Source organism: Schistocerca piceifrons, chromosome 4, assembly GCF_021461385.2.
Source record: "Schistocerca piceifrons isolate TAMUIC-IGC-003096 chromosome 4, iqSchPice1.1, whole genome shotgun sequence".
NCBI lineage: Eukaryota > Metazoa > Arthropoda > Insecta > Orthoptera > Acrididae > Schistocerca > Schistocerca piceifrons.
The window spans coordinates 143,950,094-143,974,236 of record NC_060141.1 but is presented as its reverse complement, the minus strand read 5'-3'; the positions used below and the strand labels follow the sequence as shown (position 1 = coordinate 143,974,236).

General features: G+C 41.6%; 1 protein-coding gene across 5 annotated transcripts in view; it reads left to right on the top strand.

The window, feature by feature from the left end:
• Positions 1-24,143, top strand: part of LOC124796446 (serine/threonine-protein phosphatase 4 regulatory subunit 1-like) — a 325,673-nt gene that overhangs the window by 273,181 nt on the left and 28,349 nt on the right. For all 5 annotated transcript variants that reach the window (XM_047260648.1, XM_047260646.1, XM_047260649.1 and 2 more), the window contains 4 exons: positions 13,222-13,364; positions 14,100-14,246; positions 23,324-23,494; positions 23,669-23,955. In XM_047260648.1, coding sequence (XP_047116604.1) covers positions 13,222-13,364; positions 14,100-14,246; positions 23,324-23,494; positions 23,669-23,955 — 748 coding nt within the window. The remainder of the gene's footprint in view (positions 1-13,221; positions 13,365-14,099; positions 14,247-23,323; positions 23,495-23,668; positions 23,956-24,143) is intronic.

The window sequence follows — 24,143 nt, the reverse complement described above, 5'->3', positions numbered from 1 at the left end:
CAAAAAGTGAATTGTTAGTTTGCAAAGTAAATGCATTTATCCTCTTTTGTCCGTTTCTCAGACTAAGACAAATGTGAAGCTGTATATATGGCTCTGAGCACTATGCGACTTAACTTCTGAGGTCATCAGTTGCCTAGAACTTAGAACTAGTTCAACCTAGCTAGCCTAAGGACGTCACACACATCCATGCCCGAGGCAGGACTCGAACCTGGGCTCGTAGCTGTCGCTCGGTTCCAGACTGCAGCGCCTAGAACCGCACGGCCACTCCGGCCGGCGAAGCTGTATATAATACATCCCATAGTCGAAACAATTGCTACACACAGTTCTTGCTAACGCTGCTTTCGTTTTTAATGTGAAACTTTCAAAAATGTATCAAATTTCCAGGATTTGAATGTGAGACCTCTTGCACTATAGTCTTATGCCCTATCCATGGTGCCACGGCCGCCACAGATGGACTCGGTGTGCTAATTGTATCTACACAGGAAATCAGTACTAAGTTTTACCAAGAAAATTTTTTTGTGCTTAGGATCGTAGCTCATGACTGATAGTCAACAATCTGGTTGCAATATACGAACACATTTGCAGAAGTTCTAAAATTCCTTAAGTTTTGTGCAAGTTTAATGATGTTGCAGAGAAACGAATGTCCTTCGTTGCACATATCGCTGCTCTAAATGGGTGGAATATTTACGATCAACTTCGCAAGGCTTCCACTATCAGCGTTCTCAGAATTCTTTTCTATTGCCACTTAAAAGTTGTAAGTACGTTTTCCATCACTAAATAGCTGAACTGTTTGCATTAAAAGTACGTTAAAACCTCGTAACTCTGGCTGAGTAACAAAAATATAGCTTTCTTATTCCTAGCTTGTGACGTCACCAGAACATCAGCCAGTAACAGTTTTGATATTAAATGATTTTGTGAGAATATAGACTAAGTGCTAATGAAATGTTATAATCAATCAGAATAACAAGCTGAACCATGTTTTAAACATGGAAAATAGCCTATTGTCGGCAGCACTCTGCAGAGGCAATGAAGACACTCCTGCGGCGTTTTCGACGGGAAGTTTGTGATCACCCGCAATACAGCCCCATTTGGCTTTCGCTCAGTTTCCTCTCTCTTCTCATGAACTGCTGATAATGAAGAAAACGTTTTGGCACCGACAACGAGCTGCAGATCAGCGTAGAGAATTGGCGGCAAGCGCAAGCGGCCGCTTGCTAATGACGAAAAAATGACTGGAAGGTGTTGCTAACTGTTGCAAATAAAACATTTTTGATTTTAACTGATTTCCGTTTCGCGACGATCAAAACTTACTTTCTGAATAGCCCTAGTAAATACATCTTCCTCTTCTGAAATGTCGCCTCCGTGCTGAACCTGTAAGGATCCACGCCCGAGATGTGCATTGCTAGCTGGCTGCTTCCACAAACTTTTGTGGCGAAAATCGGGCGCCAGACAATTCCTGCACTCCTCGATGACGAGAACCCGGTGTCCATTGATAGAGGTTTCATTCAGCGTACTACTGTTCATCTCTTCAGACCACTGGGGGGCTTGCTGTCGTTGTGGTGACACTCCTGGAGGCCAAATTGATCGCATGGAGACGGTTGCTTACTGTCTGGACACGGCGCAGCGCGCACCCCTGCATTCTGTTCGGGGTAACAAGGGATGGTTTGTAGCTAACAGCCTCCAGCTGGTGTTGTTGCCCCCAGGTGACCAATTAAACAGACGTTGAATGTTTAGTGTCCCATGATAGTGTTCGCATGTTCGAAGAACATCACCGTTGCGTACGCCAGTTCGGCGGGCAAGTGTGTGTGTGTGTGTGTGTGTGTGTGTGTGTGTGTGTGTGTGTGTGATCTGTACTTGAAATAAGCTTCCAGATCACGTTGACAGATTGAAAGCTGTACATATGCAGCATTGCACTGAGGATACAACTTTACTTCACGCGCCATTGCCCTTGTGGCTGTGCTTAGCTTTTTCTTTGGTCGAAATGGTATTGAAAGTTTCCGACAAAAATAATGTACGAACTACGCAAATTAGATGCCAGATTTCTACGAAGGAATGTCATACTATTCTAGGTCGTGTTTAGTGTATGGATGATACCTTGCTCAATAAACGTGTTCTGATTGCCCGCGAATTTCGTTCAGATAGCTCGACCAGCAACAACTCATTCCGTTGCGGTTGTGCCGGGGCAGGAAGGTGGGCGGAGCAGTGCAACAGGATGCTTCGGAGACGAAGCAGTGCTTTCTTCGCCGGCCGGAAGTGTTTACCGAGGACGAGATTGGGCCAGCGGGCGCGGACATGTGCGCGCCACGTGGCGGCCGAGGAAGCGGAAGCTATACTTAGCGGCGCCGGAAGCCCGCACCGCACCACCTGCCGCGGCGCACACCCAGCCCCTCCCACTGTGTGATCTAGTCAAAAGACGATTCTAATATTCCTCTAGAGTACAAGCTTTGTGCAATGTTGGGGATGAAATTGACTTACCTCTGATTCCGAATATTTGGAACTTCCGACTGAAATTGCACCTCCGATGCTGCTCCCTGCACAGATAGTTTTCAAAATGTTCCACCGAAGATAGAGTCAAAATTTGAACTCCAAAAATCAAAACGTCAAATGCCGGCCGGAGTGGCCGTGCGATTCTAGGCGCTACAGTCTGGAGCCGAGCGACCGATACGGTCGCAGGTTCGAATCCTACCTCAGGCATGGATGTGTGATGTCCTTAGGTTAGTTAGGTTTAATTTGTTCTAAGTTCTAGGCGACTGATGACCTCAGAAGTTAAGTCGCATAATGCTCAGCCATTTGAACCAAAACGTCAAATAGAAACTACGTCGTTATCCTTATACCTTAGGCGATCGACGAATCTTGTTTCCGCCTCCCATTACCTCGGCCCACTACCGTTTACAAATCGATTCAGGCATGTCCTCTGTTGAGAAGTAGAATTTTTTAAGACTCAGGTGAGGGCTAGAGGTCCGGAGAGTCTTAAGTCACTTTCCGAAAAGCAGTCTCTAACGTGGTGTGGTGTTAGTTACTCCTTTTGAGGCAGTGTGCGTTTATTAAACGTGCCTGATGCTGGAAAGCCAAAATGAAGCCTAACGTAAATGCGATGGGAATTGTTTCGGCGTATTCAACTAAATTACTGCGAAGTGTACGAACTGCTAGAAAAATTATCAAGCAAACTAGGTTCCGAAGAAACGAACTCAGTTATATCACTATTTTAAACGCTGCAGTCAATACTTTCGTCCATTTCGTGGGCTTGCCTGAGAAGGAAATGGAGTGCTGTTTGGTCACAGATGTTTTTGCCACTCCCACTAAGCTGTTAATTATTATACAATGCAGGAAGGAATGAATGAAAGATTGAACTGCAATAGAGGCGGCGCGCAGACTGTTTCAATGTAGGATATCTATTGGGCAGTTGGTACACCAGAGGTAGTGGTCTGTTTTAATACAGATTATGCGTAGCCGCAATATGGTTCGGAGTCAAGGTAAACTGTTAAGTCCTTGGCTACATAGATTCAAAAGCATACCATCTTCAATATAACTTTGTGTAGTAAAGCACTGCGGTGACCAAACCTACCTTCGGTTCCCCTGTTCGTTCGTGTGCAACATTGTGTATAGTGCTGTATTGACGTTAAATCTTCTGAAGACTTAAATAAAGAAGTGGTGTAACTATGATAGATCGGTGACTGTTGTTACGGCTGCTGGCTTTCCTTTACCTGTTAATGCCAGCATGTCATGTTAGACGTCAGCCCTTTTCTCGTTAGAAGTGTGACTGCAGTGAAACGGTAGACCCAAGCTAAAAACATTTGACACTCTCGTTAGGATACAATATACATTATGGACACCTATTGTTGTGGCTACAAATAACTTCAATAACAGATGGTCGTTTTGCAGATATGCTCTACGATGAAAGGAATGTGAAATCAAAGGAACAGAAAGGAAGATAGTATATCGTACTGAAACACGCCAGCGTACAGCTAATCACAATAACTTTTAAAATGAGTTTAATTTCGTATTTTTAGGATAAAAGATTATCGCCGAAACTACATTGTTGTGCAATACCAAAGGACAAAAACAACTTTCGCGCAATGTCACTGGTAAGTAACATAGCTCCATGAAATTTGGACCATACATGGAAAGAACTGCCACAGTGTAGTACAGAAGTTAACTGAAAGGAATACGCAATGAGTCGAGCAGAAACGACACTGATTCGAAGACGGTAATCATGCTTAAGTCGCCGCGATTTGCGATGGTTCCTTTTTTATGTAAACATCTATTGTTAGATGAAAGAGGTATTTTCGTTGTTGCTAATATGTTAATGGTTGCATAATGTTTTTCATGAGGTCAGATACGGTAAAATTATGGAGCCAAATGTTAATGTGCGGTAGCGTTCCCGCGCCCGGGTTCCCAGGTTCGATTCCTGGCGGGGTCAGATTTTCTCTGCCTCGTGATGACTGGGTGTTGTGTGATGTCCTTAGGTTAGTCAGGTTTAAGTAGTTCTAAGTTCTAGGGGACTGATGACCATTGCTGTGAAGTCCCATAGTGCTCAGAGCCATTTGTTAATGTGCGCAGTAAAGGAAATGTTATAAATTCTTAACTGCTGTCGTTTTATACTCGTGCGTTGAGGTCTTTGGAAATCTAGCTCTGTGTTAAATCTCCAGTTGAAAAATTTAGTCAGACCTTGAATTTTCCTTTCCACTCCAATAGCAGAAATGAGCGTTTCCGTTAAATTCGTTTGGTATGTTGATATGACCGTCGAAGTTATTAAAGTCCTTATGGAGTGGGGAAATGCCAGGCTGCGGGTAATCACAAACACAACCCCTGGATGAGTCTCACTCTTTGCTACGATTTTGAAGTCACACTAAGAGATTGAGTAGAAAGCAGTAGTTAGGGAAGTTGAAGAGTAATTTGAGTGAATGACTAGGAAGGGAAGTAATGTCCAAATAAAATAATTGCAAAAAGTTACTCCGCATAAACTCGAGTAATAAACTTTTCGCGTGGTTGCGTTGGTGTTAGCAAGCGGGAAGTGGTTCGAAGCTGTCGATAAATATGAATATTCGTGCGCTTGGCGTAATGTCCCTACGTCGGAATGCAGTGTGTGGCACATGCGTTTGAGATGTGAGCGTGTCCAACGCAGGCCGCCAGACGAGACGCGTCACTGCTGAGAGGGCGGCGGCCGCTGTCTGGGCTATTAATACCGCCGCGGGGAAATGCCCTCGCCGCCGTCTATGGGCCAGGTGCACTCAGACCTGCGAGGAGTGGCGTTTTGTGCTAAACAAGGAAACACTATAGCAGTAAAGCATGACGTGCTAGCAGAGGTCAAAGTGGGAACCAAGACAGAGAACACGCCCTTCAGCAAATTTAACGAAGTCCACAGATAATGTGTGTGTGTGTGTGTGTGTGTGTGTGTGTGTGTGTGTGTGTGTGTGTGTGTGTGTGTGTGTACGTACACAATGAGAGAAAAAATAGTTCTGCAAAAGGCGACGAAGACAAGAGATTTCGTCCTATGGGAAGACTGTCACACGCACTGCGGATGCAAGTCTACTTACTTGACCTTTTTGTAGGTTCTTGTCTTATTGCTGATGCACTGTAAGCGAGAAACACCAGAGAACACAGCCACTTGAATAATCTACTGAAACAGTTTGCTGCTTCTGGAAACGCAAGTAATCGGTAACAGTGATTGTCTTCCAGTAATTGTCTTCTATGGGTTGTCTTAAGCACGATACACACGTGCAAACTGAGTGTTAACTTGTCGCACGTCCTACTCTAACCTCTGAAAATTGTGTGCGTCATTATATTGAGCCTTCCTGAAGTTAAATCTTTGGGTACCTAAACAAAAGTGGGCTTCGCACATTCGGGTAATGGTTCTGATTTTAAAGTCTTCACTGTGTGGGAGGGCCTTACTGGCGGAGGTAGTACGTTAGTAACGTTTCATTTTCTGGATCACATTCTAGAGTTGGGAGGCCGAAGAAGATACCATCCCCAAATTTACTCTTTCATTAGCCTGCGGACAGCCGTCCACAGACATTAAATTCCCAGAGAACAGCGCTGCACTACCTTGTACCAAAGTGTCTTACCTCCGTTATTACGGTAATATAAGGAGCGCTCAAAAAGTTTCCGTGTGAGGGCGTTGCTGCAGCGTGTATGCAGTGTAGAGAGACACTCAAGCAAGTATATAAGCATTAACATCTACGCAGGTGACTAGTATGGCATTTGTCTTTCCAAAGTGCGTACTGTAAATGAGGAATCGTTAGCGCCAGGATTTCACCCGGAACAAGTCCCGCCACTCACCCCCGGTTTTCCCGGTCTTTGTTCGGCGCCTGGGCATCGTTTCAGTTGGCCCACGTGGTTTACCGCGTTCGGCTTGACTTGGAGTGAATGGTACATTAATATCTTGCTAGGTCTTAAATTTTGCCTCAGCTGTAGCAGGTACTTCCACAGCAAACGTAAGAGAAAACAGTTAGCACTGAATTCTTTAAATACGAGACCTCAGTATTCAGATGAATAGCCCATGAAGAAACATACTTCTGTGTGAGAAAAAGCACCCAGAGCTAAAACAGGAAAAACCTACCCTGAAAGAATAATTTGCTCGGAGAAAGAGGAACCACGGTATACTTGACACTCGAGTTTCATAACTCAGACAGTATACGCGAAACAGGCACCAGTGTTCACTATAATCCCAGAGGGCATCAAAATTACTTTGTTGTTGCTAGATCGATCCAGGCTGTTTTTGCGCGTTATTCACTGAATAGTTTTGCTGAAAAGTTTTAGGGGTGGAAGAAGAGCTAGCACAGCATGAAGGACGTTTTAAAGCCGTGAAACACTGCAGCATTTATTTCCTCCATAACTGCTCTGTGGCAAACGTACACATCATCATTATTATTTCTTTAAACTGGTTTGAATGACATTTATGAAATTAATAAATATTTTGGTTAAAAATAGACAGGACAGAGAATTACGACAGATTATTTTCCTGAGACGTTTGCAACAGCATGTGGGACATTAATCACACAGAAACTGCCACAATTCTTTATAACCTCGTTTATAATGCGCAGGTATGGCACTGGAAGAATCTAAAAGTTAAAATTCACCCATTACCCATGCAAATACTAACGAAATATGTCATATAATCAAATATCTTACTGCTTTCATTAGGCATTTCTACTTTATGGCGTTCTTATATTTAATTTTCGTGAGTTCCTATGAGGGCCTACATAAACAAAACGACGTTTACTTATTTCTATACAACGTTGATTTTAGACAACAGAGTTAGCCGACTGCATCCGTGGCTTTACTACCGACATGGCAGATTCAAGACCATTGTTTTCGCATTGTATGTTTGCTCTGCTGTTTCCCTCAAATAAACTTATTATAATAAGTGAATTTGTTAATGGTAAATTTGCCCTTATTGCCCTTAAATAACATCACGTTATTTTTTGTTTTCTGTTGCTGGTGATGCTTTCAGTTCTCTATAAATATTTTTATTTCTTTAATAATGCACATTCATATTATATTACTATCCAGAAAAACTTAAATTTCGTATCATTACTGAAGTTCATCAGTGTAATATGTGTTGGACTGTGACGATAACAAGTTTGATGTAGCTTCCAGTTTGCGGAACTGGCGGCTGTTTAGGGGAGGGCCTTACACTATAGGTAGGCGTGGAGGGGGGTGAATGGGCGGGACTTGTTCCGGGTGAAATCCTAGCGCTAAGGGCACGTCTGTAAATGCTGAAACCTGAATTCTGGCGACGTTATTAACAAATGCGCCAAATCATTATTTTGGCTGCCTAAGGACAAACACCGGTTGACATCTATGAGAAAGTGAATGTGTATGGGGGCGGCATGTCTGTCAAAACCATCATTGTGGAATGGTGCGCAAAGTTCCGCACTGGTCGCGATTGACACAGGACGCCGGTCGATATGGGAGGTCAGCCTCGTAACACACTTTACGCTGACTCAAGTGGGAGACACTTGTTACTCGAGCACCTGTCCTATAATCCCGACATCTCCCCATGCGATTAGCACGCATTCAGCCCTTAAAAAGCTTCGGAAGACCCTTGGTTTCTATCTGACGAGGACCACTCACGCAGTGAAACACGTTATTTTACCAAACGGGTATCCTTAACCATATGCGTCGGTGGGATTATTGCCTCCATGCCCAAGGAGGTTTTGCCTGTTTGACATAGCGATTCTGGACTGAACGGCCTTCGAACGGAAACTTTTTGATCACCCTCTTTACACGCGTCAGTCACGTCGTGACGACCGCCTATGTAATGTATCGACGTGCAGTAATCACTCAGACGGCAGATGGCAGCACTAGCGTGGAGGGCGCACAAAGCCTGTCGTGGCTGCGGTAAACAGTGCATTCCTTGCCGCAATGCATAGACGGAGTGATTATCTGACCAAAAGGACATGACGGGATTTAGGGCCAAGGGTGAAAGCATTTCCGAAATGACTAAGTTTGTAAACAGTTCGCGTGCCGCCCTGATTACAGTATACCGTGCATGGCAAAACGGCGCTGTCAAAAATAGGCTCAGAGGTACGTGTGGTACACCACGGGCCATGGACTACAGGGGTGAAACACTGTTGTCGAGATCTGTATGGGCAAGTAAGCGTGCAACTGATGAGCAACTGACAGCCTTGATTAACCAAGGGGCTACCAACAGTGTTTGCTTAACGACCGTTCAGCGAACGTTGCTGCGTATGGCCCTCGGAAGCAGGCACTTGGTTCACGCACCCATGCTGACTGCTATTCATCGGCGACGAAGACTGGAATTCACACATCAGTACCGCAAACGGGACGCCCACTGTGTGGCCTTTTCAGATGAATAACGTTTTTCTCTCCATCAGACAGATGGCTGTTGGCGTGCACAGAGTGAAACGTCTGAAAACAAACAAGTAGGCAGCGCTATGATATGGGAATATTTTTGCGGCATTCCTGGGTGAGCCCATCATTCTGAAAGGTACATCCAGTTATGACTCCATCCTTTCAGGAAATCACCCGTACACATTTTTTCCTGGGCATGATGGCTTCTACCAGCAGGGCAATGAAACATGCCACACAGCTCGCATTTTACTTCTGTGGTTCGGAAAGCAACAGGATGAGTTAGCGTGCTCACGTGGCCACCAAACTCCCCGGATTCAAACCCAATCGTGAATCTGTGATCTCGATTGGGTTGTTCGCCACATGGATTCCCAACCGAGAAGCTTAGCGTAGGTGGCTGCGCCCTTGGAGTGGGCGTGGCCATGTATATCTGTCGGCACCTTCTAGAACTTCATGGATTATACCTCACATCTGGAAGCGGTTCGTCTGCAAGAGGTGGTTATGCAGATTTTTGACAGGTGGTAAGATTAATGTGGCTGGACAATTTACATTTAACTTAAGAGTGTAACAGCATTCTTGTTACTTTAAATTCAGTGACGTTTTGAACACTTTTCCGTATCTTTCGAACAGTTTCTTCCTCATAGGAAACAATGTACATAATTAATTAGGGTTTTGTCAGTTTTATTCACATATATTCAAAAGGCAGTAATAGCTTTTAAACAATGCTCTGCCTTTACATTTTTACGTGCAAATGTATCGAAAACTACTGATAAAAACCGAAGGCAACTTCTTCCACCTTAACAGCATTTCCGCGCTTCCTGAGCTGAACAGATCCGAGCTCAGAGTGAAGAAATTACGCCCCATGAGCAGAGTTGTAGCCGAGTGTTCCTACCTTTCACGTTAGCACGTGTGATATGATTTTGTCGTACCCCTTTCCGGCTATTGTATCATGTTGTTTGCAGTTGTTGAATGAAGACAATTGTCCTTTGTGAAATCATTTTCGAAAGTTTTGTATTCACATTCAGATACTAATTTGCCAGACTATTTGTGTACGAAGACCAAAATTGTGTACTCCAGATATCCCCATTGTGGCGAGCTTTAACAATGGAAGGCGGATGTTCTAATAAGGCACAAGAGGTGATCACGGGACAGAACGTCTTAAACACTTGTGCCACTTCATTAAAATAGTAGGTTAATAAATATAATTACGTCGGACGTATCTTCAAATTTTCGGCGGAAAAAAATGATAGTGATAGATTACTTCCAGTGCTTTAAAAACGTTTACTCTAGTCATCTGGAAATGATGCCATACAGCGTTATTATTTTAAATTGACAATTGCTAAGTGATTAGTCGCTAATGATTAGTTTCCTCGCGGGTTAAATAGGCAAGTTGCTGGGCTCCTCACAGCGTTTGGCGTGCAATGTGTACTACGTATTATACGGATAAACAGGCTTAGAAGATAGCAGTGACAGTAAGTGCAAAATAGTTTCTCCTGTCGTCGACAGTTCGTAGTGAAATGCAGTCGAGAGTGTACTGGTTGTTTATGCCGATCTTAGTGAGATACGCAATGTATTGGATGAGATTAGGAATGAACATTAACGTCGTAAGTAGTCAGAGGCCCTGGTACACGAGCACGGCTCACTCTCCTGCAGCATGCAGATCGGGACGCGTGACGTCTCTTCAGCTGCACACGCACCCGCGGCGTTTTTGACGTGTCTGCACGCGGCCCCGCGGCCGGGCCTCGTAGTTGTACGCACGCCGTAGTACTACGCTGGCCGCCGCTTATTGATCGCCCGGCTCAATGGGCGCCGGCCGCTGCCACGCCTCATTCACAGCGCCGCGCGCGTCTCGGCCGCAGCAACAGCCGCGCCACATCGATTCAAGGCCCCCCACGCTAGTCGTTTGAAGAGCAGAAAATGGCATACCTGCATGGACGCAAACGAGAGAGTTGTCTTCGTTTCCAAGTCTGAAAGAGGTATTCCCCAGGACATGGGGTGTTATCAACAATAACCTGAAAAATTAGGCCCAGTGAGTCTGCAAATGAAAAGAAATTCCGACTTACATGGAAAATAACAGGGAGTATTAGAATCAAATGTTTCTATCCGATATCAAGTTGGACATTTGACTGTAGAGTAATTCATAGACAACAATAATTTGATAAAACGGAATACTGCAAACATGTAGTGGTGATGGTGTCCACTGAGAAAACACATGTCATCAATATTGTTCATTAACAGGCTTGTGGAGTAACACTGAACACTTCCTCAGACAACTGGATCCAATTACTTCTTACAGCCCATGCTGCAAAAAAAATTTCTAAACCTTTTGACTTAAAACGTATTAAATTCCCCATTTTAAAATGTATTTCTGTGTGAGGGGAGAGACTGTATGAATGCTCTACCAGTGTGCACACTTAAAAATCAAAAACTTAATGCACTTTGCAATTAATCTTCCCATCTAATTGACTGAGAATAGTTTGCAGTGAATGGTCCCACATGACTGGTGAAAACACAAGCCACCCTTATGTAGAGCCAGGTAAAGAGTTGATTCACAAAATGCATTAAACACTATTTTCTAATAACGTGCTGTTGAGACCTCTCTCTCAAATGTGTGATTTGATTGATTAATAAGTTTATTCAGCAGAAAATGCTCAACATAAAGGGAAGTAGAGCTAGAGTAGGATATGTTACACAGGCCCAGCATCACTGTTACTGCCAAATATCGATGCTGTGGTCTATAGAAAACATGATTCTAAGGAAGTCAGAAACACTCTGATAAAATTTCCACACCACACGGGGTAGCTGTGCTGTCTGAGCCACCGTATCAGGGTTCACGTAGCACCCCCACCCTCCTGTCAGAGTTTTGAGCCCTCCCTTGGACACGGGTGTGCGTGTGTTGTCCTTAGCGTAAGTTAGATTAAGTTTGGTCCCATAGGAACTTACCACAAATAAAATTTATGCTTGGTGTAATGAATGGAGGCATTATTTAAGTGGATAAATGCAAGACAGTGCCCATAACAAAGAGAATCTGGCAGAATCTGATTACAAGATCAGTGCTGAAGATGACCTGGGACAACAGTATAAAATTAGTAGCACGAAAAAGCAGATGGAAGAACATAGATCTCTTTGGAGAAACCTGGAGAAGTGGTATATATTGAGGAAGTTGCACAAAAGACGCTAGTATGGCCAGTTCTGGAGTACTGCTCCAACTTTTCGAATCCTTATTAAGGAGTCATTATAGCAGACACACTTAAAATGCTACATGTGGCTAGGATTGTATGTATGTAAAGAGGTGGTGTTGATAGTATGGGTCATTTTTCATGGTTATGTTGTGATCCCATTATTATGTTTATGAAAATGGTAAATCGGGAGGATATGAAAACATTTTACAGCAAAGTTGTGGGATAGAAAAGACCCACTGGTAAACTCCTCAAGCAAGTATAATAGTGATGTTTGAGGAATTTTAAAAAGGACAATTGGGAAAAAATGGACATTGTCACACTCCTTGTGGGTAGATTTAAAGCAACAGTCTTAGAGGAAGGCTATGTGACAATTCTGTTCCAGCCACTGCATGTCACTCTGGGACATAGCAGTAATATATGTGACCTTGTAAAGGCATATTGAGTGATTTCCCCCTACACTTACTAGGCATATCAAAAAAAGCAGAAATTCCCGAATATTAGTCCGAAGCATTATTCGCCAGACAGGATAACGGCTGGCTGAGTGCAGATGTATGTACTGGGAAAGGACAGAGTCCAAATAGTTTTATGGCTATTAAGTCAGTTAATGTGACATTACTTCAATTAATTAATTGTTCTCCCCAACACTTCAATAAATGATTTCCAGTGTAAAGGAAATCCTACAATGTTGCAATAGGCATTTCTTAAACTATCGTACATAAAGCAACATAACTTAACAAGGTTGGAATCAGAGTGAAATGAGAGAATGTGGCTTCCTAGGCATGGGCTTTCTTGTGGGGCACATTTTGTTGCCAATAATCAGTGATTATTTTTTACGGTTATTGTGAATACTGATGAAACAATTGCTATGGTGCACTAATTGGTTCTTCTGTTGCGCAATGAATATATTTAAAGTAAATTCTTAACTGGAGCTTGACTTATTTTCCTGACTGAACTGCTGTACCTTGCTGTGTTGCTTATGTTAAAAGGTTATACGTGAAACAGAAGATAGGAAAATGAAGAAAATGTCGCCCAGCTTTCATTTAATGCATTCTTCCGTACCTGTGTACTTGTCTGTGATCAAAATTAGTAATGGCTACCAAATTTTGTTTCAGTTATACCTTTGTTCTAGGATAGCATCCTCAGATATTCAAAATTTTGAATGCAGCTGTGCCACATACTGTCTTCTGCGTTGAAACATCTTGCCACAGTTTATTTTAATTTGTTTCAGAGGTGACAGTACGTGCTGAGATAGTGCAGACTCTACCGCCCATTGCAATGCTGTGCCACAATGACCGGGAACAGCTTCATCACTTAGTACCGGACATAATCTTACCGCTTGTTTTGAAGCTTCTAACTGATACAGACAACCAGGTAAGTTTGAATTTTTTACCACATTCACAAGCAGTAAATTGCTAAAATTTTTGCTATAGGTTTTCCGCAAGGCGTGTGTGTGTGCGTGCAGGTCTCCTCCCATCAACCACATCTTTTTATTCTTCACTGACAAAAGGCACGTCACATACATGATAGCTTTGATACTAGGTGCAAACCAAAGTATGTAATAAAACTTAGCTGTTTGAAATGTTCGTCGTGATACTGTAAGCAGGAAAAAAATTAGCTAAATTTTGATGATGGTATGTACATGTTTTTGATCACTAACAGTGATAGCCAGTGTAGACTTAACAGTATAACTGTTTCTCATTTATGTTTCCATGGTTTAATTACACGGATTGTAATGCAGGTCCATCTTTTTACGCTGTTCCAACCGCTCAATACTTGGTCTACCAAGATTTTGTTCACGGATTTCAAATTGTGTATACACACATAAATAATGAAATAATAAATGTAGTGAAGTAATCAGACGTAAATTCCTTTTTTAAATGTACTCGGAGGCAAAGTAGTATTTGAAATATCTGTTATGCTTTCAAAAGAAAGGTGGTGGTGGTGGTGGTGGTGGTGGTGGTGCTGGTGGTGGTGGTGGTGGTGGTGAGGGATAGGGAGATCACACACACTCAGATGTTACTTGACAGGAGTAAATTCCTGTAGTATATTCATGTGGAGAAAAAAAAATACAGTACAAAATATTAATACCTGACTGGAAACTTTCAGGTCTGGAAGACAGCGCAGAGGACGTTGTTGCTGCTGATGGAGGAAGGATTAGTGGAACCTAGCACCATTGAGGAACAAGTGTGTCCTGTCATTCTGATGCTCACTGAAGATAACAGTCCCACAGAATTCCACGTAGAAACAGTTTCAGTAAGTTGGTCTTTCTAGTGAGTTATGTGAAGCTATGGCATTAAAAATATTCTTTAATGTCTTTAAATAGTAAAAGCTTCAACTAGGAAAAGTGTTTAGTATGCATTTAAGAATACAAAATAAAATCTATATAGTACTGGATTTTGAAATACTCCTTTGTGTAAGTATATAATTTGTAATTGCTCATATAGTTTTGTATGTCTGTCTGAGGTATTTTCCTTGTGGTTGTGTGTGACTTGGAATAAGGGAGTTAAAATGTTGTATAGTATTGTGGGCAGATTCGAGTAATGTGTTACCCTTAATTGCACACTTTAAATGTGCTTCTTAGTTGATGATAAACCAGCAGTTGTGTGTTAAAGCAGAGAAAATTGGCATAGAGGTGAAGATTGGTGGGGCCTGTTTTGAAATAACATGACATTTTTGTTACTCTTCATGCATTAAATTGTTTTCACCTCCTAAAGTGACTGTTCCATGTGAAAAGAGACATTGTAGCTAATGCCCTATATAGGGAAATCATTTGAATGAATGACAAGAAGCTACTCAGGCAAGTTGCTCTTGCAAAGTTCACATTGTAGTGGTAGTCAGCACAGCAGATAGTTCATTGGTTGTATTGTGAAGTGGAAGTAACTCTGACTGCAGCTCATGTGACAGTGTGTAATAGGTGGGTGAATAGGTAAAACATAAGGCCTGTACTGTTAACTGTGTAACTCTGGTTCTAAATGGAATGGTAATATTAATCATTAGTCAAGTGGTCTAGGGGTCACCATTTGACCATCTCCAATTTATTCAAATTTGAGGTACAGATTTGCTAAATAAAGATGAAATGTATTTCCAGATTTCTAGCTCATAAGTTTTAATACTTTGTGGGTAGGAGCCTCTTCAGTGAATGGTGTGAAAATATTTCTCAAACATTTCAAAATTTGCTGTTCAAAGTGCTGTAATGCAGTGGATAATTCTGGTAAAGCTGTTGAACAATTTGCTATTAGCTCATTACTTTTGCAGCTGGCATTAAAATTTATTGGTAAATTTTGCCACAGCTTACTTTCTCCAAAAATGTCACTTTTTCTTTATGTAGGTGGCTTAGAAACTTCTCATTTTCTGAACTTACTGCTTGGTAGTTTTTCTAAAACCTGTAAGTTTTATAACTTTTGAGTTCATTGTTTTTGAGACAGTGGTGTGAAGTTGCCCAAAAACAAATTTGCTGTCAGTGGGTGATTTTTGTGGCCCTTGTATATCAGGATGATACTTAATCAACACTTCAACTAAGTAGCATTTGAATAGCATCTTTTCCTCTACAGGATATCACATTTCCATCAGTGGTTTTTTTTAGTAGGAGATCCACAATTACCCAGTATTGTTTGTTATACAAATAACAATTGAGTGGTTTCAGAGAAACATGAATATAAATGCAGGGTAATTGAGCTGCCCCTGCCACTGCCGTTCTATGCAATCCGCAATGTTGTAGGTGGCCTTTGTGAATTATGCACAAGATTTTCACATTTTTCACAGCTGCGAAATGAGCATGATATTTTTGTAGGAAATTTAATGCAATTTAATTTTGTATGGGGATAAGTTTTCGCTGGAGGCTATGATTTGAGTTATTAAAGAAGTGTGCGAAGTGACCTTAAAGTGCACCCCCACTTAGCTTCCATTGGGTCAGGATTTCTAGATGTTAAGGCATTCCAATGTATCACTGTAAATGCACTTGCAACTACACAAATATTTTTTCACATTTTACTGAAGTTTAGTGAATTTTAACAGTATAAAATAAACAACTGCATCATTTGTCAGGACTACTGACTGCAAAACCACTGTGGTTGTAAGGATTAAGTTAGGATCAGATTGTCGACATAATTAGTTTAACATAATGTTTACGAGGTGTTTTTCATTAATTGCACTCACAAATGCATTTATTTTAATAATGTTAACAAAGTAGCTGACCATGCTGGGGCATAGTTGCCTAATCAGTACAGACAGAAATAGGTCGAATATTGAAAATAGTTTATGTAGTCAGAAATTTTTATGTAGTGGTAGGAGTGAGTGCCATGAACAACATACTAGAAATCCTGACAGGAGAGGGATCATTGAGGGGTCGAGGTGAACTTAAAGGTCACTTTTGTACATTTTTCTTGAATAACTTCAAAACCATGGCCTTCAGTGGAAAATATATCCACTTCAAAATTTAATTACATTAAATTTCTTACAAAAAGGCCCTGCTCATTTTTTCTGAAAGACGATTCATAGTGAGTGAGAGAATAGGAAAATTGTATGCTTCGTTTTGAAGACCAACTATAACATTGCAGGTTTGCGTAAAATGACAGTGGTAGAGGTGGATGAATCACCCTGTATAAGAGAAATTCGAAAAATGTCCTCTTGCGTTAAATTGCAGCTGACGCTCTACTTTTTGTCATTTTACTTTATTATTTATTTGTTTATCCCAGAAACAAGATTTTTTGGAATACAGTTCGGTGAACATCAGCTGCAGAATCCACCAAAATATCTTGGAAATGTTGGCTTGTTGGTAGTCATGTTGACCTCTTTTGTTTTTGAGGAGTAAGGTGATGCAACAGCTTTAAACTACAAGCATATTTAAACAATATATGGAACAGTGTCTCAAGTGCATAATTGTATTCATATCTGGTTATTTGATTTTCCTGTGTTACATGTTCCACATCATACCAAAAAAACTATGAATAATGGTGAAACATTCGGCTTATTCTGTAAAGCTTTCAACTTTTTAGAACCATTTCACACAAAGTGAAAAAAGTATTAAACTTCAATAGTTTACTCAAACTGAATTTTGGTGGGTATTGTAATGCTGTTGTTTTGAATATGTGTCCTTTTTGTGACTGGACTGGTTTAGGTTGTCATTTGATGACAAAACAGTTGCAACAAATGTCTGCTAAACTGTGGGGTCATTCTGGCCTGAGATGTACAGTTTTGTATTAATGATAAAACCACTTTGCTGACAAATTTTAATTTGTGCAAAGATTGTTCTGTTTTCAAAGAAAAATCATCACAATCAGAAAAACTAAGGATGAATTAAATTTGGGCAAATTAGCTGATGTTATTAGTTAATGTTAAAAAAACTTAGGCTTCATCGGATATATATGTGCAGATCAAAGCATGTGGTAGGTTTCATAGCAGTTTCACCTCTTTGATCTTCATCTTATTTAGTTCAGTAAACACGATTTAAAAGGTCATTTCAAAAACAATTGATTAGGCTCATAGCTGAAAAAGTAGGCAAGTGGCATCTGCAAATGGCTTACACTCTAGTGAGCTGCAGCAGCCAGCAGGTTCTGGTAAAACATCGCGCATGAAATTTCCAGATTGTACTCATCCTGCGAAATTTCAGATTATTGCATTGATGCCAAGGAGATGGTCCTTTAACAAATCTCAGCAGAATTTTATATGTGAGTGAATAATTAAAACAAAGATAGTCGGAAAGGCGTGCTAGCAGTGCAGAGGAAAAAGAAGGGCAACAATCTTTGTGATCAAGCAAAGACTATACATGAGAGTGTCAAGTTTCAGAATTGATGGAAGTAAAGTTTGGTAACAAAAATGTCACTAAAGTATGACACCAATGTTAATTCTTTGTTGAAGCAAGCAAGAGCAAAGAATTGGATTCTCTAAATTCTGTGAATGCAGGCAAAAATGTTGCCAAACAGATGCTTCAGAGTAACATCAAGGACATTATATTTTAATGACACCAATCAAAAACTTGCATTCTGCTTCGTTGTGAGAGTTCTCCTAGATGAAACTTTCTCAACACTAACCCAGCCGATCAGACTCAACCAAGTGTGATCTCCCCCCCCCCCCCCCCCCCCCCCCCACCTCCCACTGTGGCAGTCGCTTTCTTAACCTCAAATTGTGCCTCACCATCATTCTGCAAATCCTTTAATTTGCAAGCTAACCTTAAATCTGCAAAAAGAACCGCAATCCACCACCTAAAAGTGGATCCTAGCTGTACAATACTACCTGCTAACAAAGGCTCCACCACTGTGCTTTTGAACCACAGAGATTACCTGACTATAGCACTTCACCAGCTGTCGGATTCGTCTAACAAGAAAGCCCGCCATAGTGAAGATTTCAAAAATCCAGCAGAATCTCCACTCTCCACCTCAAAGACTTCGGATCATACAAGAAACCCCCCCCCCCCCTCCTCTGTCTGTCTGTCTGTCTCTGTCCTGCAACCTACCCTTCTATAGAAAAGACTAACCATTTCCTCCACAGACCCTGTTCCTTCACCACATGACGTCCTGCTCATCACTATTCCTGTCACCTACCTCTACACGAACATCCCTAATGCCCAAGGCCTTATTGAACACTACCTATCCCAGTGCCCAATGGATTCCAAAACTCCTTCCTGATCACCATGATCAATTAAATCTTCAACCACAATTACTTCACATTTGAAGGAATCTCGCACAAATAAATTTATGGTATGGCAATTGGCACCCACATGGCACTATCCTATGTAAACCTGTTCATGGGCCATATAGTGGAATCATTCCTAACCACCCAGAATCCGAAATTCTCACCTGGTTCCTATTCATTGACACCCTCCTAGGCCGGCTGAAGTGGCCGTGCGGTTCTAGGCGCTGCAGTCTGGAGCCAAGCGACCGCTACGGTCACAGGTTCGAATCCTGCCTCGGGCATGGATGTGTGTGATGTCCTTAGGTTAGTTGGGTTTAATTAGTTCTTAGTTCTAGGCGACTGATGACCTCAGAAGTCGCATAGTGCTCGGAGCCATTTGACACCCACCTAATCTGGATCAAGGGTGAGGGCACCATGTCCACATTCCTCGAGCACCTCCTCTCTCATTTGCTTCAGCTGGACTTCCTCAACGTAGCCACTATGCCAAAGGTTGCTACATTGGTAACTCTATCCATGTCAAACCAACCAACCTACCTACCACCACCAGCAATAACTTCACTTAGACAACTGCCACCCATTCCATACCAGTAAGTCCCTTCCTTACTGCCTAGCCACCCATGACTGTTACATCTACAGTGATGAGCAGCCGCTATCCATTTATACGAATGATCTCACTGAAACCTTCACAAACTGAAATTACCCCCCAACCTTGCCCAGAAACAGATCTCCCATGCTTTCTGTCTTCAGTCACCCAATACCTACAGAAGTTCTACCATAGGGCCACAAAGCAACATTTCCCTCTTGACTTGGTACTATCTAGGATTGGAGCAACTGAATCACATTCTCTGCCATAGTTTCAAATGCCTTGCTTCGTGCTGTAAAATGAGGAATACCCTACCCACTATGATTTCCACCTCTCCCTCAGTGGTATTCTTCCACCCACAAAACCTACATAATATTCTTCTCCAAGCCCTACTCCACCCATGCTCCCAATCCCTTGCCTCATGGCTCTTATCCCTGTAATAGATCTAGACGCAAGACCTTCCCCACCTATCCTATCTCCCACTAGTACATACTCCAGTCAACACCTCACCTGTCCCATCAAAGATGGGGCTACCTGTGAAAGCTATCATATGATCTATAAACTAATCTGCAACCACTGTATTACATTGTGTGTGACCATAACAGTGAACACGATGTCTGTCTGTGTGAATGGCCACCAATAAACTGTGACTAAGAGACAGTGGAACCACCCATCACAATATTATTCCATTCAGTGACTGGTTCACAGCGTGTGCGATTTGGATCCTTCCTACAAACACAAGCTTTTGTGAATTGTGCAGGTGGAACTCAAGGTGTCCTGCTATCCCTCCCTTTTTTGCCACCCCATCCGTCTCATCATCATCATCATCATCATCATCTCCACCACCCATAATGCTTCTCCCATTGTGTGCAGTTGCTCGCAGTCCTGCATTGGTGACCAGAAGGAGGTGTGTGTGTGTGTGTGTGTGTGTGTGTGTGTGTGTGTGTGTGTGTGTGTGTGTGGTGTTGTTGTTGTTGTTGTGTGGGCTACCTTTGGCATGACTAATCTCCCCACACACGGTGAGCAGCAATCCATCCTTTTGGTGATAATGACATGGTACAGTTGCTACTTTAAAAAAAATATTACGCACTCCAAAACTGGTTTGCGTGAGAAACGTTCTTGGATAATTGTAGTCTTTCAAAGAATAAAAGCAAAGTTTAAGAGCTTTGCCACAATTATTCACTACATTACAGCACTTGAAACTAAAATTTTTAAATGTTGGACCAACAATTGCGTTCTATTTGCTTAAGAGGTTTCTACTCGAAAGTATAAAAATTTGGGAGCTAAAAATTTGTAAATCTATTTTTGTCATTTGGTAAATATGCATATCCAATTTCAACAAAATCCGGCCTAAACAACTTGACACAGAATCACTCAAAAAGAAATTTTGATCAAAACTTCCAAATTATCAGTAGGGTAAATCTGTCAAACTGTATTGTACACACTAAAAGGATATCAACTCAAGATGTGTGCCTATCTCCCAGGCAACCACAAAAAAATTCTACCCTACTGGTAAGGATTAGTGTTTTTATAGAAGTTACCCTGGTAATGGAAATTTGCTTGCTACATCATAGAATACAACCTGAGCCTTTCCCTTCCAATGATACAAAGGTTTGCCGGGAAAGACACTTGGTTATACTGGGGTAGGCATGTGCATGAAAGTTGCCAAAAATTAAGACTTGCACCAGGACATTGAGCCACATGAAATTGTTATACTACTGCATAAACTTGCTGCGTGTCTTGTGTTCTAAACAATTTCAGGGCATAGACACCTGCTCAATGCATCAAAGAGTGTAGTGTCAATTCTGAGGTAACGTGTTAATGCAGTTATTCATGTTAATGCTGATTTGTTGGTTCAGAGGAAGTTCATACCTTTCAGAGCATAGTACCCTCTCAAAAATCACTGTAGATCTTGTTTTTTACATACTATTACCACTTATGGAAGGATCAGCATGTAAATATTGATAACTCCACAACATTCTCTGTTGATAGTGTAGAGATCATTAGTTCAGTAGAAATAATAAAGTTTACTGAGAATGGGCCAACAAAATTTGCTGTGGCAATTACTGTATAAACACGCTAAATGTTGAATCCGTCTTTAGGGTTAATGACCTGCCAGCATTGTCAGTATTTTACTAGACATTTGAATGCATTCTGTCAGTTCTTAGGGGGGTCTACAGTTATGCAGTAACGTTTGAATATTAGCAACTTTGTCAAATCAGCATCTAAAGCAGGGGTGTCCAACCTTTCACCTGACCAGGGCTACACTGGAAGAAGAGTATTTTTTTGAGCCGCACATAACTCATTTAACATGAATAGCAGAAGGGGAATAGCATCCTATGGTGAGAGTTTGTTGAAAATGTTCCATTTATGATAACTTCAAGTAAACAAAATTTTATGGAACACTTCTTTCCTGATCGTGTGATAAGTGCCCACTTCTTGGGCCGCATGTGACATGCAGATTTGGTCACCCCTGATCAAGAGCATGACTTGGGTGGTAATTTGTAACAGTCTGTTTGTGATAGTAAACATATTGTTTGGGTTTTGTAAACTTTGCATTAAGGGCTGAATGTTTGCTTAAGATGTGGAAGCTATTAGGCCCAAGTCTGCCTCAGTAGAGTCAAGGAGACTAATTTGTTTCGCCAATATTTACGTACTTTCTATGTATAGAAACAAACTGAATTTAAAGTAGAACTCTGCTGCGGAAGCTAAATTGTTATATGTACATTGTTGGATTCTGATAACTATTCTACACCAAAATATAAATGAATGGGATTGATTGCAATGTTTTAAAGTTGTTGATTAAGTAATGCAAGAATGTGGTAAATTGTTTGACAGAGAAACTGAGGGTGTGTCCTTGTGAAAGACATGGGTAGTGAGATGTTGCCTGCAGTTTCCTTGCATCTCACTACCTTGTCTTTCATGAGGCTCCAGCCTACACACCTACATAGGAATTACATCGAATGCCTTCTGGACCTCTACTGAAGAAAGCAACTGATGAAGCTGTGGGTCAGATTGTCGCATCAAAGCTGGTTTGTCATAGAGATGTCCGAGAGGCGCTATCACAGCCAGCTTTGATGAGCACAAACTGGCCTTTACTCACCAAGTGGACAGGCGCTTCAAGCTGACTGCATATTTGCCAAGGCCGGCCCGTCAACCTGGCTGTGCCATGTCCCGTCTGTGCATATCACAGCCACTTTGATGAGCTCGGACTTGGCCCAAGAACACCACGAGTTGGAAGGCACATAATCAGGCAGAGAGAGGTGATGCAGTTGCATATATACCTGCTTTTGGCATTGACTATGGTACAGACAGTATGTATTGCACACAACATTGGAAAAAATAGTCATAGAATACTTGCGTAATATTAAGATTAGAATTTCACTAGCTTCTAGATATAGTGATATTTATTGACTGTATTGAATTCTGAAATTTCGTGGAGTACCGTACCAGTAAAATTACACCAGTTGATGTGAAATATGATGAAAGGACATTTGTTAGTACTAGCAAACATGGTACATTTGATTCCTGCACTAACCTTTAAGCATTATTTGCTTTGTAAACTGTGCATGTAATTTGAAAAACATGAAACATCCCTGTGGCCCACCAGTCAAATTGGTTGTGATGTGTTGTAATTTAGATCATATCACAGCCATTTTTGACGAGTTGGGCCATTGGTTATTTCTGCAGTTCAGAATTGCCATTGCTGCAGTTTGCAGTAACCAGTTGCTCTGCTCACAAAGCTGTTGTGATGTGTCGTTGTTCATCATATCACAGCCAGCTTTGATGAGCGGTGCGGCAGGTGTTACTTCTCTTCGAAGCCGCCTTCTGCAGATTGGAAACAGCTGCACTGTGTTCGTCAAAGTGGCTGTGATGTGTGTGTTGTTGTCATATCACAGCCAGCTTTGATGAGCATATTGTGGTGTAAGCAACACTTTGCTGGGATTACCTTTTACAGATATTTATGAATTTTTAAGTTGCAAGAAAACTTAACATGGAGATTTGTGTTTTAGTAGAAAGTAATTGTAAAACTTGTTTTGAATATTTATTTACTTTTGGCTCTTGTTTGTTTCATTTGGATGAGAAAAGATGATGGATTCTTGCTCTTACTTTGCAGCTGATGGTAAAAATCGCTCCTTTGGTTGGGCGAGATGTAACTGAACGTCTCTTGCTGCCTCGCTTCATTGCACTGTGTTCAAACAGTGTTTTTCAACTGCGAAAGGCTTGTGCTTCTAACTTCAGTGACTTCTGTACTGTTGTGGGCACAGAATGTGTAGAAAATGTCATGGTATGTATAACAGTTGTAAGGAAGAGCTACGATACTTTAAATTTACATGTCACGTCCCCATTCATGTTTGCTGTTTTAACATGCTTTCATATGTAAAACATCTGTAGTGTGACATGTAAAGGAAATGGAATATAGTATACAGCTAGTCTAATTTGCACTTCCATTTATTTGCAGTTGCCACAGTTTGTGAAACTGTGTGCAGACAGTGTATGGGGTGTTCGGAAAGCCTGTGCAGAAGTTTTCATGTCGGTGACATGCCTGTGCACACTACCAATACGCAAGACTGTGCTTGCTGCGTCATTTGCTCGCCTCCTGACTGATGAGAGCCGGTGGGTTTGCTCACTTGCTTTTCAACAGCTTGGACCATTCATATCTACGTTTGCTGATCCCTCTGTGACTGGGTTAGCATGTAGTGGTCAGGGTGAGATCATAATAATAAATCCAGAAGGACAAGATAATCGGTAAGTATATTAAAATCTCTCTCTCTCTCCTGAGAAAGTAGTATTTTTAAAATAGTTTTTTGAGCTGTGAATTGATCTTGTGTGTAATGCTAGTACATAGGTGAGAAATTTAAGATTTCAGATAACTGCTGTTCTGGGTAATCTAGTCAGTGTAGGAAAAAGTCCTTTTTATTGTTGGTTATACTACA